Source organism: Daphnia pulicaria, chromosome 10, assembly GCF_021234035.1.
Source record: "Daphnia pulicaria isolate SC F1-1A chromosome 10, SC_F0-13Bv2, whole genome shotgun sequence".
Classification (NCBI taxonomy): Eukaryota; Metazoa; Arthropoda; class Branchiopoda; order Diplostraca; family Daphniidae; genus Daphnia; species Daphnia pulicaria.
Genome location: NC_060922.1, coordinates 2,792,149 through 2,808,045, shown reverse-complemented (window position 1 = coordinate 2,808,045; position 15,897 = coordinate 2,792,149). Strand labels below are relative to the sequence as shown.

At 39.2% G+C, this 15,897-nt stretch overlaps 3 protein-coding genes and 2 long non-coding RNA genes across 12 annotated transcripts; 3 read left to right on the top strand and 2 right to left on the bottom strand.

Annotated features, from left to right (window-relative positions):
• Positions 1-2,529: 2,529 nt before the first annotated feature.
• LOC124314140 lies at positions 2,530-6,160 on the top strand. 5 transcript variants are annotated; one of them, XM_046779204.1, is made up of 7 exons: positions 2,530-2,688; positions 3,066-3,260; positions 3,347-3,422; positions 4,403-4,810; positions 4,886-5,090; positions 5,155-5,665; positions 5,736-6,160. In XM_046779204.1, the coding sequence occupies exons 4-7, from the start codon at positions 4,511-4,513 to the stop codon at positions 5,905-5,907; spliced, it is 1,188 nt and encodes a 395-aa protein (XP_046635160.1). In that variant the 5' UTR covers positions 2,530-2,688; positions 3,066-3,260; positions 3,347-3,422; positions 4,403-4,510; the 3' UTR covers positions 5,908-6,160. The 5 variants fall into 5 exon arrangements, with proteins under 5 accessions (XP_046635160.1, XP_046635159.1, XP_046635162.1 ...); XM_046779203.1 differs by having other exon boundaries at positions 2,530-2,697; XM_046779206.1 differs by lacking the exons at positions 2,530-2,688; positions 3,066-3,260; positions 3,347-3,422 and adding an exon at positions 3,453-4,311 and having other exon boundaries at positions 4,406-4,810.
• A 384-nt stretch (positions 6,161-6,544) lies between these two features.
• On the top strand, positions 6,545-7,954 carry LOC124314358. Its single transcript, XR_006911184.1, has 4 exons — positions 6,545-6,648; positions 6,727-7,035; positions 7,141-7,554; positions 7,709-7,954. It is a non-coding gene; the product is annotated as an uncharacterized LOC124314358 (long non-coding RNA).
• A 1,537-nt stretch (positions 7,955-9,491) lies between these two features.
• On the bottom strand, positions 9,492-11,602 carry LOC124314332. Of its 2 annotated transcripts, none has more exons than XR_006911147.1 (4): positions 11,144-11,601; positions 10,951-11,062; positions 10,594-10,866; positions 9,492-9,534 (listed from the first exon to the last, which is right to left on the bottom strand). It is a non-coding gene; the product is annotated as an uncharacterized LOC124314332 (long non-coding RNA). The 2 variants fall into 2 exon arrangements; XR_006911146.1 differs by lacking the exon at positions 9,492-9,534 and adding an exon at positions 10,407-10,499 and having other exon boundaries at positions 11,144-11,602.
• Positions 11,603-12,012: 410 nt separating this feature from the next.
• LOC124314151 (bestrophin-4-like) lies at positions 12,013-14,409 on the bottom strand. Of its 3 annotated transcripts, none has more exons than XM_046779231.1 (11): positions 14,212-14,409; positions 13,854-13,950; positions 13,667-13,777; positions 13,392-13,566; positions 13,207-13,327; positions 13,035-13,121; positions 12,812-12,966; positions 12,615-12,737; positions 12,442-12,549; positions 12,312-12,371; positions 12,013-12,239 (listed from the first exon to the last, which is right to left on the bottom strand). In XM_046779231.1, exons 1-11 carry the CDS (start codon positions 14,276-14,278, stop codon positions 12,207-12,209), a joined length of 1,137 nt encoding a protein of 378 aa, XP_046635187.1. In that variant the 5' UTR covers positions 14,279-14,409; the 3' UTR covers positions 12,013-12,206. The 3 variants fall into 3 exon arrangements, with proteins under 3 accessions (XP_046635187.1, XP_046635188.1, XP_046635189.1); XM_046779232.1 differs by having other exon boundaries at positions 13,854-14,006; positions 14,212-14,346; XM_046779233.1 differs by having other exon boundaries at positions 13,854-13,955; positions 14,212-14,303.
• Positions 14,410-14,437: 28 nt separating this feature from the next.
• Positions 14,438-15,802, top strand: LOC124314233 (syntaxin-8-like). The gene is made up of 7 exons (XM_046779379.1): positions 14,438-14,546; positions 14,700-14,894; positions 14,958-15,044; positions 15,107-15,243; positions 15,300-15,392; positions 15,453-15,554; positions 15,622-15,802. The coding sequence occupies exons 1-7, from the start codon at positions 14,509-14,511 to the stop codon at positions 15,687-15,689; spliced, it is 720 nt and encodes a 239-aa protein (XP_046635335.1). The 5' UTR covers positions 14,438-14,508; the 3' UTR covers positions 15,690-15,802.
• The last annotated feature ends 95 nt before the right edge of the window (positions 15,803-15,897 follow it).

Genomic DNA, 15,897 nt, shown 5'->3' with positions numbered 1-15,897 from the left:
TCAATTTTGTGTAACATCATGATTTATAATAAAATTACAAAGTGCTACATGGAAGGGCTATTCCCAAATAATAGTTTATTTTTTTATCATTTTTTTACCAGTATACTACTTACTACCTTTTGTGCTGTGGGGATTTGTCAATATCTCTAGCTGGGATAACCTTTATATTCCTACTACAGCTTGACAAACATTCTGAAATTCCCAATTCTATTGAGGACAGTGAGATAACAAATTTTGGTTGGACTGAGGTCCCGCCAACCTTGGATATTGTAAACCAACTATTATGAAACGTTCAATCTTGAGGAGAGTTGCAATAGCAATTAATTTTGAAGTTTCACATAGGGGATTCGAGACAACTGTTTAATTCCTATTGCTTATTCGTTGGAAGTAATGTTTTGTATAGTCGCCTATAAAAAGTAATTTTCAATTCTGCATAATCAGTAAGTTAATTACTGATTTGCACCAAAAGCTTAATAATTTTTTCTACACTTTTATGGCAGGTTTTAGTGCAATAATAGCACCTCAAACCTCAATTACGTACATCACCATGCATCAACTAACTGTACTACTTCATGCCTCAGCCCCGCTTTTTTTTCAAACGAACTTGCGAAACTGTTTCCATCTAGCGGGGGGAGAAACCGACCCACCAAAAAATTGGCAGCACCGCTTCAGGAAAGTTCGTCTGCAACTCCGCCATTTCCGCATAAAAATTGGCATTGAATTAGTCGCAGGTGTACAAACTTCCAAGTGTCCGTTGGTCTTCCAACTCATCGTAGTGTCAGTTTATAAAAGGTTCAGCAATAGAAATGGGTAAAAGTCTAGTTTAGGGGGGTAGATTCACGCTACATACAACACTACAACACCACACTTCCACAGTAAAAACCAACACTACTACATTACAGTTTAACATTACTACACTACACGACACACTATACACTACCACACTGCACACAACCAACACTACTACACTACACTACACACAACACTTTGTAGTAATGGAAATGTCAACGAACTGTACTAACACACACAACGCACCGAAATTCTGCTCAATAACTCAGAACACCAAAGAACTTTAATAGCCTTATGGAATTTTCAAATCAAAATTGTGTGCCACCGTGTAGGTGACGAACACTACTGCAAGCTTTTTTTTTAATTTATTAGACACGCAGTTTGCTATTTGCTCTTTTCTCAGCCCCGACACTCGGTTTCCTGATTCCATCAATGGCGAGATTAACGACTGCAGTTTACAAAACCTGCGTTGCCAATCAAGCTCGTTTCATTATACAGATGCCCTTGAGCTAACAGTGTTCTGGGTTTAAAAAATAGATTCTGGCTAGGCAACGTTGCCTATGCGGCGCGGGCTCCGCTCTTTAGCCGCGAGAATCTCCAGCACTCCTCTCGCGGCCGCGGGGGTGCCCCTCCGGGGCCCCCACCCCCGCGGGCTCGAGTCACGCTGGAGGTATTCTCGCTGCATCCGCTCCGCTGCCGCTTGCATCGGCAAAGTTAGTGGGGGTTTGGGTAACTTAAGTTAGCCACCCCCACCCCCTCTAGTTGGTGGGGGTGGTAACGGGGAGGAGGGGGCACAAAAACCGCTCCGCTGCCACTTGCATCGGCAAAGTTAGTGGCGGGGTATGGGTAACTTAAGTTAGCCACCCCCCCCCCCCTAGTTAGTGGGGGTGGTAACGGGGAGGAGGGGGCACAAAAACCAAAACCCATTTGGTCAACCACGCTATAAGTATCGCGATATTTTAAAGAGACTAAAAAACGCAAAAATTGTTGCCTTTAAATTTTGTAGCATTTACGTTCCATTGATTTATCGACTAACCTATAAAAAAAAAAATTGTATTCTACTTTTTCTTAATTATTCAAACCCATTCATGGTAATCATAATTTTTCTTTTTGCAATATCTTTCTGTCTGACAATGCAGCGCTATTCCCCCTCCCCTCTCTCTCTCTTATTCAGTCTGTAAAAACTGGAAGTATCGCGTGGTCGGCTGGGCCTAGTAAGATTTAAATTAGCATTTTAAATGTTTTAAAACTATTTGTGCGTACATTTCCAAAAAGTGTTGAAGCCATTAAGTGAGACATCAAAAGCTTCAATACTTTTTCGCCTTTTAAATCTTGAAACGTATAGTCTAATATTTTAACCATTTCTCGGTAAAATTTGAGGCATAAGTTAATTTTCTGTATTGCTTTACAACACAACATCACTTCACTACAGTACGACACTAGACTACCACAATACCACAGTACATTTAAACACTACAATCTTACGGGAAAGCTCGATATCTAAGAAACGTAACGTGATAATGTGATTTGGCGCCAATTTTACACTACATTGTTACACTACATTGTTACGTTACGTTTCTTAGTTACTTCCCCACCCAAAACCCCATGTTTTAATCGAGCTGTCCCGTAAGATTGTAGTGTTTAAATGTATTGTGGTATTGTAGTAGTCTAGTGTCGTATTGTAGTGAAGTAATGTTGTGTTGTGAATCTACCCCCTCAAACTAGACTTTAACCTAGAAATGTTTGATCATAGTGTACATTTGCGACGAACGGACTTAATTTGTCCGTTCACATGAAGTATTCATTTGTTTCTCGATTGCCCTGAATCGTCCCAGATCCTCTTGCATTTGGTTGAAAAACAAAATGTTTAAACAAGCCCAAGATTCCCAGATCACGTTGGTAAAAGAAGTGAGGAACGATGGATTGTATCGCGTGCATTGGATTTTTTTTTAAATATCCCTTCTCAAAAGGGAGGCTGACACAAAATGTGTTTTTATTAAGTCCATCTTTGTTGACACAATGTTAGACAACACCATAACTTAGCTCAAAACAAGCCTTTCAAGTTTCAAGTACAGTGTGACTGTTGAAGTTGTCTCTTTTTATCAATTATGCAACAGTGAAGAACAAGTACCTGATCAAGTGAACTCGAGCTTTCAGTCTTAGTAACATCTTATAACTTGAACTCTTGAACTGCTAATACTAGACATCATGTTTGCCTGTAATAGTAGGATTTCCAGTAGAGTCTATAGTCTTATCTGTGTATCAATACTGACCAGATTTCATATTAAGCAACATAATATCGCTGTGAAGAAAAACATTAACCAGTGAAAAGAATGTCAACTTATTGGTGTCGTCGTCCCTTCGTGATCGTCGATAGGCAACCCAGTTTTCGCCTACGTGTTCAAGAGTTTGAAGAATATATTGGATAACCCCAAGATCGTTTTCATTCAACTGCTGACATTATGTAACCGGTAAGTTTTTGTTTTCTTCAGTTTTGCAATTTTTGGCTTCCATCAATTATACTGTTTGATGACATTTTGATTTGCTATTTGTTTAGGTTCGTTTTGATTTGTAGAATTGTTGATGTTCCATGTGATGCACGTGTAACCACCGGAAACGTTCGTCGAGTCGAGGTATGATCAAAGATTATTTTTGTTCTTTGTAAAGTGAATATTTTTTTTTTTTCAATTCTGGGGGCGGGAAAGCGATTATTTGTCATGATTATTTAAACAATTCTTTAGCGTTACACCGCAATAGATTACCACATTTATTTCCTCCTCCCCCGGAAAACTCAAAACTGGGTTTTAGACGAATAGACGTAACCCACTAAATTTTCATTAGACTGAAAGAGTGAAAGAGCAGAGCAGCTTTAATGGCCTTGCAAAATAATTAATGCCATGGTTTAGAATTAGGAAACCTTCAAGAGACTATAATAGCATTGCCAAACATGCCAATGATGGAGTAGTTAAGTCAGATAAATGGACACTTTGCTGCTGGAACTCTTGTCGGTTTTAATCATAGTCGTCGGATTTCCAAACATGGGATTCATCGTCGTCGTACGTGTTAATCTTATAACGTGAACTTCAGGATTGGCTTTCACGAACCACTTTCATTCTTTGCTCATAAAACTACAACCTACGAGCTGGGGGCCTATTTGTTAGGAAAAAAGTCGTTCCTGATAATACCAGAATGACCACAATTAATATTCACTTGGCGTTGCAGTGAAGGTGTTATCTAATCTAGTGGTTCAATTCAAGTAACACTAGCAATAACTTACCAGACTTTCCGTTAAAATGTGGTTTTTGGCCGTTGCTTATGAAGTGTGAAACATACATCTCTTTCATGAGAAAACGAAAAAAAAAAAAACAGGGGCAAAAGTGAACTGGTTTCTCTATCGTAAATCCCCTTTGGCTGTGGACGAACATCGAGTGTTCTTAGAAATTGTGAAACTCAAGAACGAATTCCATGCGCAATATTTTGGCGTATTGCCAGCGGTTTGTTACACCTCAATCATCAAGCGCGGTACTAATAAGTATCCTAAAGAAATCGGATTAATTTATATGGTTGACTAAATTATTTTTACGTAATGTATAATGTTTTTGTTTTTTCATAGAAGGATTGCAGTTAATTAAACAAAAACACAGTTTGTTTCGCCATCACAAAGAGTAAAGGAAAAGCTCAGACAAACCCGCTCTTTTTGGAACACGAAACATTTAAGGAAATGTTGTTTTCAGCAATAATATTTGCGACTGCTGTCGCACTGGTATTGGCAAACAACGCGCCAACCTATCCTAGATATATCTCCAGTACGACCGACAATTCTTATGGAAGTTATCATCCGTTCAATGCTGCTGCTCCAGTTCCACAAAATAGGAAACCATCTAATGCTTCTTTTGCTGATGATGGCTGTGGGGACTCCTCTGTCCGATTTAAGGGCGATGGATACTGTTATCCACTTCTGAAGAAAGGTCCTTGCTATAGTGTGTTGCTTTGGATAACGGTCGACCCGTATACTTACGAGGTGGGATTTTAGTTCTTTTTAGAATTAATGCTGTTCTTGTATTTTATCCAACCTGTTTTTTTGTCAAACTTTTAGGGAATATGTACTCCTCGCCTTTGTGGTAGAGAAAAAGTGTTCGTCGGTCGAGATGGTCTTTGTCACGATATTTTAGACACTAAAGAGTGTCGCGGAGGTAGGCGTCTATATTACTCGGCTTACGGAGATCCAATTTGTGATTGTCCTATTGGGCAATATCCATTCCCATCAGAGAATGACGATTGCGTTCCTTTATTTACCCAAGGTACAGTAAACGCCAATTTTCCCAAATCATTTGTTAATTAATTTCTTTTTATGATTTTTTTAAGGACCGTGTCCAACTTATCAGGTTGTATCCGTTAGTTCATCAGGTAAATTAGAGTGTGCCCCCAACACTTGTCAACTCGTTGATAGATACCAAGATTTCCTCCTGCAATTGGTCCCAGTTAAACAATCAATTATAAGTAATCATAAATACGGTAATGGAAATGGACAGGAACTGTGCCATGCGTTGGGCAGCTGTGGACCTTGCTCACCTTCTGAACTTTTCGGTTACAACGTCTTTCGCCCTCAGGGAGAGTGTGTTGACATGAATGACCCTAGAACGCCATACTTTTCTTCTCCGGAAGAGAACGCAATTTTAGATGAAGTCTTCGGTCGAGCCGCAAACGAACCCAATAATAGGTTTTACCGTGCACAACGTTTATCAAGAAAACGAAGACAAGGACCCAATACTTTGGGGATATTCCAACAGCCAAGTAGAATTCCAACATCTCTCCTAAATCCCTGTCAACCTGGCGGTCGAAACGGAAATAACTTCAAGTGTGCAAATCCTGTGGTGTAAGTTATTTAGATGCAATTTAGCAAACATTTAAGGGTACTTGATAATTTCAGTAATAATTTCTCACAGTCCTAGTAGACCCGTCCGCGACGTTAGTCAGCCTGTCAGTCCTGCTTTCGGTTGCCGACCAAATGATTTCTTGCAAGCTACTGGACAATGCGGTAGCAACCGTGGGCCAGCCAGCTGCGGACCTTCCTTCCAATTCATCCCAGCTACAAACCAATGTAGACCACGCTTTTGATAAGGAATTGCCTGAAAAAGATTCGATACAGTTATATTATTAAATTCCGATAATTTGTATTTCGGCCTGGTATCCTTTTCGTAATTAATTGTTTAGACTATCTCACTTGGAAAACTTATCTATTTCAGGAAACAAACCGGCATATAAGTAATTAAACAAGATAGTGGATAACCCTAAAATTCACTTCTCAATATTTGTACTAATAATTTCGTAATTGATGCGAAAATACAAGTCTCTTGATATTGCACAGTTATTTAAGCACTCAAGATTTCTTGTGTTCAAGCTGACAGAATTTAGTAAGAAATTTTTATATGATAATTATGCAATATTTTTTATGAATAAGGTGACTGCTGTAGGATACGCCGTATGCGAAATAAGATATGGAGAAGACGAGATGGTAAGTGGTGAACGTCATTAACTTTTTATCTTTCTTTATCTGTTTTTCTTTTCCGGGTTTAGGGTGAGGCATTTTTGGGACGTAAGGAAAAAAGTGGAGGCGAACGGTTCGAAATAAATGGAAGACTTATTCATTCACCTAAGAAACGAGTCAAATGACTCAAATGTTAATTGGTATACTATGAGTTTTTTAAGCCATAACCATTGGTATTCATTTTGATATTTGTTTTTGTAGACCCACCCCCAGTAACGTCAACCTGCAGAAGGAAAGGTTCCATGTCCTTTACGCTCCAAGGTCACGGAGATCATTACGTTAAACGTGTCATGCAATGGTGTAGAGTTTGGGTGAGAACGGGATGTGTTACATAATACATATCCATTTGGTATTCATTTTGATATTGGTGTTTCTAGACCCACCCCCAGCAACGTCAACCTGCAGAATGAAAGGCCAGTTTGTATGTCCTTCACTTTCGAAGGTCACGGAGATCATTACTTAAAAATTGTCATTCAGTGGTGTAGAGGCTGGGTTAGAACGGGAAGTGTTTGCTTCATTATCAAGCAGGTATAATAGCTGCAAGGCTCAAGAGGTGAGGGTGAGGAAAAATCGTATAAAAGGAGAGAGAAAAGGCTACGGGATCTCAGTCGAATGAGCATCTCCGACACGGCAACACCTGCAGCCCACTATTTGTCACCAACTGCCTTCTTCATTGCAATTCCGGTTCGCAATCACGGGTAAACATTAATTGTTAGTTCGAGTCGTGAATAAATTTTATCTTGTATTCAGTTGATACGACCAGTTATATTCAATAATTAATGTTCAAATCGTTTATATTATAGTTAACTATGGCACCGTGCTGCTGTTTGTTGTTGTATGGTTAATGGTTGGGTCAACCACGGGTGTACCGATGTCTCCTGGACATGGTGGATACCAAACAACAGCAGCGAAAGAATAATACACCACGTCGCCGCCTTACTACACATCAACATCTAGTTACGCAACATCTACTTACTACGCCGAGGCTCCGAAGTACAGCACCGCCGAGTATACTGTCCCAGCCTACTACACCGAAGTCCAAAATTACTACACTACTATGAATGCTGCCCCAGCCTACTACACCGAGGCCCCATCTTATTTGAATACCAAAGCGGTCGAGTACTACACCGAACTGCACAAGTACTACTCTGACCCGAACTACACAACCACAATTGGGGCGGCCAAGTACTACAACGGTATTACACTACAACCAAATGGTAAGCATTACTGTTTCTACATGGAGTTTTGTATCGCTTTATTATTTTTTTCTTTTCGTTACTATGCAAGTTATTATTGGGAATTGAGGTCAAATTGTTAACCGTCTAGTTAATTATGGCGTCGTGCTGCTGTTGGTTGTTTTATCTTTGATAGTTAAGTCGACCACTAGTGTGTCTCGTGGGAATGTGGATACCAAACCGCAACGCCGCCGTCTTATAACACAACATACGCAACAACCGGTTACTTCACCACCAATTCTCCAGAGTATAATCCACAACTGATGATGTCCCGAACTACTACACCGAAGCCCCAAAGTATAATTCTGCCTCGAGTTACACCACCAAGGCACCGGAGTACTACACCACCAAGGCACCGGAGTACTACACCACCAAGGCACCGGAGTACTACACCACCAAGGCACCGGAGTACTACACCACCAAGGCACCGGAGTACTACACCACCAAGGCACCGGAGTACTACACCACCAAGGCACCGGAGTACTACACCACCAAGGCACCGGAGTACTACACCACCACGTATGCTGCCCCAACCTTTTACATCGAGGCCTAAGTACTACTCCGTTCCCAGCTACTTCACCGAGGCTCCAGCTTATTACGCCACCAAAGCGGTCAAATACTACACCGAAGCGCCCTAGTACTACTCTGCATAGAACTACTACACAGCGGCTGCTTCTTCGTACTACGTTGGACCGAAATACTACACTAAGGTTCCAGTTTTCTACACTACAACCCACGCTGCTTTCAGCTACCATACCGAGGCTCCACTCCCATACCGATGCTCCGCTCCCATACCGATGCTCCTAAGTACTACACAACAAAGGCACCCGAGTATTATATCACTACTTAGGCTGCTCCGACCTACTGCATCGAAGCTGCGAAGTATTTCACTGGGAGTTACTACACCATTAAGGCATCTGAATGTTAGATCACAACCTTCGCTTCTCCAGTTAACTACAGAGAGGATCTTAAATACTAGAGCAGAAATTTTGAATTTTTCTAATTGCGTTCAGATATGTCGATATTATCTTAATAGTTACTAGTCACTTGGAATCGTTGTTCTGAAATGAGAAAATATATTTTTTATGGTAATCATCTTAGAAACTACGACTTCTCTTCACACCTTGAAGCTTTTTGACATTGCGACTATTTCATATGTTAGAGTCGCTTCTATTGCTCAAGTCGCTTTGCATTACGAAAGATACGTACTGTTTAATGATTACTCTAAATGTTTGAAGTTGATAGCTCTATTGTAATTAAGTTGGCGTGACAAATGAGTTTAAGATAGTGTTTAACTTACTTCATAGAAGTATAGAATCTGGAAATGATTAGTCACTTGGCTATAACTTATGTCAAACTCGAGTTGAAAATATATTGATACAACTTCTAAACATTATTATTTTATTTATAAAACACAGCAAACACAAAACTTAGAAAAGAAATTGCTTTATTGTCCCACCTCCACCCACAATTTTCCACCACATTTTAAAGCATACATACATACATACACTTAAGTTAACCCGTTGGCTGCCACGCCATACAACCCGTAGGTTGTTCTCTAAGTTACTCTACGCGCCACGTCTGAAGGATCTATGGCCAAGGTGGGACTTGCCATTGCTGACAAGTCCGGGTTGACACGGTGACAGGAGAAGATGGAATGCACAACCTCTAGAATCCATCACCGCATCGACAAGGGGGAAGTCCCTATGGTGCATTGCCTAACAGGCGCCTTGCGGCGAATTTTGGGCTGGTGCGACTTTCCGACCCCGCGGCATGAAAACCACGAGACCGAACAGCGCGGCCCTTGCTAAGGAGCTATGGGAGAACAAAGGCGTGGCAGCCAACGGGTTAACTAACACTAACACAAACATATTACCAACAACAAATGATGATCCGCGCTGACATTTTGAAGATACCGGCGACGTTTTGGTGTCCATCTTCTCGAAGTTTCCTCTGCATTACCTGAATAAAGAGAAAACAATTCTTATTTAGTGACATGCCAATAAAATTTACATAATACTATAATAGTCACATAATACATATGGGTTCATTAATCTGGTTTTTTTGCTCAAAACTTCAAAGGCGCGCTTTAAATTTCTTAAAATCTACCTAACAATATTGAGAACTATAGGGCTCTTTCACATCTGTTTTAAGCCGATTTATCTGGCAACGCAGCATGGTTCGAGACTTTTGTAGGGCAAAAACGGGGAGAAGAGGGAGAATGGGAGGAATGGGAGGGAGGAGGGCGTCCTCCCATTCTCCCTCTTCTCCCCGTTTTTGCCCTACAAAAGTCTCGAACCATGCTGCGTTGCCAGATAAATCGGCTAAATAAAACAGATGTGAAAGAGCCCTATACACATGAAAAAGCTCACTTGCTAGTCTTTTTTTTTTTAATCCGAAGTATACCGGAAGTAACCACAGCGCCTCAACCATTGAGCTGTCGTCAAATTAAACCACATATTCGTGATCTCCATGAAATTTGGGGTCGATTTATGTGAATTAGACGAAATCCAAAATTTGGCCAAAATCGAGAATTTTCCTGAACTAGTTCATGAAAATTCTCAAAATCGGAAGTACGCGTACGTACAAATAAAAACATGAACTTTACCACAAATTTAACGAGGATCACGAATATGTGATTTTTTTGGGCGTCGAATGAATATTTACTGAACTACTGACTGAAATGAGAAAACCGGAAGTTGAAAAAAAAGCAAATATCGAAAATTTAACAAGTGAGCTTTGTTGGTGGAATAGTTATCGTAAGTTTTCACTAAAAAATTTCCACACGATAGCTGCCGATAAATGTTTAAAGATATTTACAAAGTAACTGAAACTGACTGTTTTGACAGCTGAAAATTATTGAAAAGCCATCTAGCGTTAGAAAAAAGAAACGTCTAAGTAACACTTTGTTTGCGCGCAAAAAGGGCCTGAACTGAATTTAGAATTCTTACACAGTCACAGAGTTTAACGCAAGTAGATTATTAGTAGATAATCTACGAAAGTAAGTCAATTGTCGGTTACCTGGGCATAATCCCGTGGCGAGTGACTGCAGTTATTTCACAGCGGACGGAAGCGAACACTGAAGTGATCTAATTCGCCAGTGAAGCACAAGAAGCAGCGTACGTCGTGAAGATAAGGATCCGAATGTTGGTGGAAGTCCCTCTTCTGTCATGGACAAAAGCCAGTGTTGGCTCAAGGATTTCCGTGCCAGGATCTTACGATTCCATGAAGAAACTGCGTTGTAGATTGAAACTGGCGGCCGACTCGCTATCTCAGGGGACGTCACAAATAGTTCTGAAAAAACGAGATGGGAATTAAAAGGAAGCTTAAACAAAATTAACTCATAGTAGCATGGTAAAAAGTGATAATGATGTTTACCTTTATCATTTGGGTGACAAATTCAGTAAGGCATTTGACTTTCATGAAGCAGATAACTGGTAAATGTAAATACACTTCACACTCTTCATGTACATTCACTGTAACTGGAACTCTAAGTAGCAATGGGATAAGGAAAATTATCTATATTATTTACAAATTTACACAAATTTATATATGAAAAATAAAACTCTACCTATCTCTCAGCTGGGTTGCCTTCTGAACGGCTGTATAGAGAAACAGTCGTATACTCGACAAACATTCTGATACAGGATACACTTGCAAGATTCAAAAAAAGATCGTATGGTCCATGCGCAAGACCTTTTGTCTAATTTCACTGTATGTGGGCTTCAAATATGAGTTTCAGGCTTTTGACAGCATAAGGATCTAATGGATGGAAAGACTTGACTGAGCACTAAGTCAACTTGTTGGAATGACAGACTGACTTTCTAGAATTTGAAGAAGATAAACCTACACGAATGAAGTTCAATTCAGTATTCGGAATCACAGAAAAATAAGTATAGGCCTACAATAGCAACAATTTGTTTCGTCATGTTTGATGCAAGCTGTATACATCATGACAAAATCAATTGAAGACAGTGGCATCTAGCGGTCAGTAAAGAAGGGTTGCTGACAGTAGAACTCCACCGACAGTAGAACCCTCTGATAGAACCCCATTTTTAAAAATTTCTTTGTATGCGACAGTACAACACCGACAGTAGAACTCCAAAGACATAAGAACTCATTTTTTAAAATATTATTATAAATACCCGACAATAGAACTCCACTACGCGACGAGTTCTACTGTCGGGTACTGGAGTTCTATTGTCTTGTTCTATATTCAAAATTGTCGAAGTAATTGTTGCTGTAATGTGCAGCACACCAGTAACTGCGCTCTTCTCTCAGAAGGAGAAACACCGTCCGCAGCGGAGTACACCCAGTCACTAGTCTCTACACCTCAACGCCCCCCCCCCCCCCACCCCAAGTTTCCACTTAAAATTGCCTATCGCGTAGTAGAGAAAAATTAAATAAAAAATTTCACTGAGACAATATTTAATTATAACATTAAGTTGTTGGATCTGATATATTTACCAAAAGAGCACGCAATTTAAACAACTGTGTCGATAGGAATCTTCGGACACATCTGACATTCAAATTTGGAATACTAATTTTATTTGGTACACATTTGACATTTCTGATCTCTTCGATTTGTGCGGTGGAAAGAAATTGATTAAAATACAGCAATCGTCGAAGTGTTTTTACAGCGGAACCGATTCGTAGTACTTCTGAGGCTGAAAATTCATTAAAACTCGTAAGAAGCGGTTGAGATTGCGAACATTAAAAACATAAAGTAAAAATGTTACCAAGTCAGGAAACACATTCGCCAAATGTAAATTGTAGAGTAATTTCAACCTTGTGGAATTCTTATGGAAATATGCCAAGATTTATTGTCGTTTAATTGTTTTTCGATTTTTTAAATTTCTGTTGTAGTACCTCCACGTGTGACTGTGCAAGATGCTTAACATTGATATCGTCCTCATCTTCTCCAAATGGATCCAGCGCAGCTTTTCCAAAACAGAGCCAGGCAAAGTAAATAAAAAACTGCGCTCATCGGTTACGATGAAAACTATTAGTGACCGTCATAACTAATTTTTTTTTTAAATTACCTGCATAGCCGGCAGTACTGGAATGTAGGCAATCATAGCGATAGCAACTGGTGCTTCTTCTTTGGCAAAAGTTCGAGCCATGATAGTAACACAGCCAAAACAGTATACTGCTAGAGTAACCGCCTTATGAATAAAAAAAGATAAGAAGTTTAATGAAGAGTCTTATTGTACTAAGAGTATTTAACTTATGAGCGCACCTGAACCAGAGCTGGAGAGAGGTTTTGCGCTGAAAATTTTGTCATGTTCTTACAGCTCTTTTTGAACGCAGTAATTGCGTCCACGTTCTTTAAGTAGTTACCTTCGCTGAAAAATCGTTTTTTCATGAACGTTTCCTTCAAAAGCAACAAAATCCCTTGATAAAAATGAAGGTATTATCGCTAACTAGGGATCAACTGAATTAAGTGCAAAAAGATTTCTTACAATCGATAACAATGAGATCGCAGGACGTGTTCTTGTTAGTCAAAAGAGAGTCTTCTATGATCTGCCTTTCGTCTTGAGTTAGTAATCCTAGATTGAAATATATATATAAATATGTTAATTGTAAAGAAATAACAAGGTAATCTAAAAAAGAAGGGTCTAATCATTAGACTACCTGCAGTTTGTAAGGACGAAAGATTTGGATAGATTTTTCGTATAGGATGAGACACCAGACAAAATGAAAATAACAAAGCAAGCAATTGCCATCGTACAAATAGATCGATAATCACAGGCCCCTTTAATAAAATAGCGATTAAAATTATTGCATTACAATGATAAATGACTCTCAGTTGGGCTCACTTCAGGTAGATCTGGCTTCAGTGAAAATATGAATACGGTAATTGATTGGTCTGTTTCGGGTGTTTGCATCGAGTATAATCGTTGCATGGCTGTTGATGTAAAGAAGCCAAGCAATACCATAAGGTTAATACTACCGCTGTATCGGGAACAATGTTCGGCAAGGACCCTGAAATTCCTACAAACAATTTACAAAAATAGAAAACGATATTCAGTCAGCGCGTGGAATAGAACGTTTACCATCATAAGACTGTTGGAATGTATTGACAAATACTTACATTTTTCCATATTCGTCGAGGATGAATCCGTAGAGAATGCTCAGCCATATGTATACTATTGCGTAGATCACCATGTGCTTCCATAATAATTTGTAAACACTTCGTTTCCATCTATAAAAATAATTGAAATTACAATTTTGAATGAATAAGATAGCATTGCCAAATATGCCAATGACGGAAGAGTTACTTCAGAAGAATAGACACATTGCCGATGAATTTCTTGTAGGTTTTAATTGAAGTCGTCGGATTTCCAAACATGGGATTCATCGTCGTAATCGTCCGTGCTAGCTTATAACGTGAACTTGAGGATCACTTAGAGACGTGGGACAAGGCTAAGTGGCTGTAACAAACCACTCTCACTCTTTGCTCATTATGTTCTTACTAAATGGACTAAATGTTACACTACGAGCTGTGGGCCAATTTATTAGGAAAAAATGTCGATCCTGATAATACCAGTTAAACCACAACTAGTATCTACTTGGCCTTGTAGTGTAGGTGTAATCTAATCTAGTGGTTAAATTCAAGTGAAACCAATAATAACTTACCAGGCTTGCCGGCTGCCGCAGGAGACTGGAAATCAGAAATTGATAGACCTCGTGTAAATCTACTCATAAATCTTTTCACTAAACATCACGAGGAATAAATACAAAAGCACCGACCGTAATAAGGGAAAGAATAACACACAATGAGTCAATGACACAACAAGAATTCTGAAGTCTGGGTCGGCGCCGCGCGCCAGCTATTCTCTTTTTCGTTTTTCCCTGCCCTTTCCCAAGTTTGTATATTTTACAAAGCGACACCATCGCATTTGACAGCTGTCTCGAGCAGACGTCTATGAAAGAATGGCGCTCGTCGATTTAGGAAACGACGCGAATGCCTGGTAAGTAAACAAAACTAATCTTTTAGATATAATGTCAATATTTTACCTTGTGATTCTGGCCCAAGCTCTTACCAAATAATACGAAAGACAAATTTTTGTTGCTGCATCTGTAGATGTTATCACATTAATTCTTGATTGTATCCATCAAACCAGGGAAAAGGAGTTCTCATCTGCTGAAAAATTACATTTTTCATTACTGGGGATTTTAAATGAAAGGGATCACCTACCAAAGAATTCTCAAGCACATGCAAGACTTTCTTTTCAGTTGAGGAATAGCTTGAGTCAACTTTACAGTGAAATCCAAAGTCTTAAAGGACATCTTGAACACCTCTCACAAAATAAACAATTGTATTGTATTGACTTCCACCTAACATTAATGAAGTTAGCTCATTTCTAAAACTTTTCACTCAGGACTGCAAGAGAGAAAGAACGGCGGGGCCTTCTCCTTGAAGATCTTTTAAGCAAACATAAGCAGCTTCTGAATTCTGTCAATAGCAGGTTTGTAGTTTTTCATACTATGAATAGAAATATTTTCATTTACAGTTTTCTGTTTACTATAGCGTGTTGGATAAGAGCCAATCCCTTAGTAAATTGTCATCAGGAACAACAGCCTCTTCAAATCCATTATCATCTGCAATGACTAGTGAACATATCCCTCATCGTGAACTCAAACAAATCCAAGTCCAAATTATGGCAGGTTAGTTGATTTCAATGTGTTATTCATATGTGTCTTAATAAAAATGTATTTTCTAGATCAAGACAGAGGGCTGGATGAGCTTTCGAGAATTATTGGCAGGCAAAGGCAAATTGCCCAGACAATTGGTGATGAAGTTGAATCACAAAATGGTAAATTCTTTTGATTAATTATCATAAAATAATAATAAAAATTGTATTTTCTTGGTTTAGATTTGATTGAAAACATCGCAGACAACGTTGATCGCACTCGTGATCGAATGGCACAGCAAACTTCAACAATAACTGTAGTTGATCGGAAGGATCGTACTTTTGGTAAACACAGATCTTGTTAGATAAGGTGCTTCAGACAGATGCAATAATTTCTTTGTTTTCACTTCAGGATATTGGATGGTAATCCTGTTGTTGTTTGTTGCCATCGTTGTAGTCGCTTCTATTCCGAAACATTAATGAGAAATTCCAAAGCTGCCTAAGTTAATTTGACCGTATCTCGTCCTTAAAACTACATCGATTCTATTAAAATGATGAAAGAGAAAAATATATAACGCAATTTATTCTCGAAATGGTTGTATGACAAGTGTATTTATTTGCCCATTCTTCGTAGGGTTTACATTTAGGGCATTGAAATTGAATGTGAAAATGAACCAGGCTTCTTTTT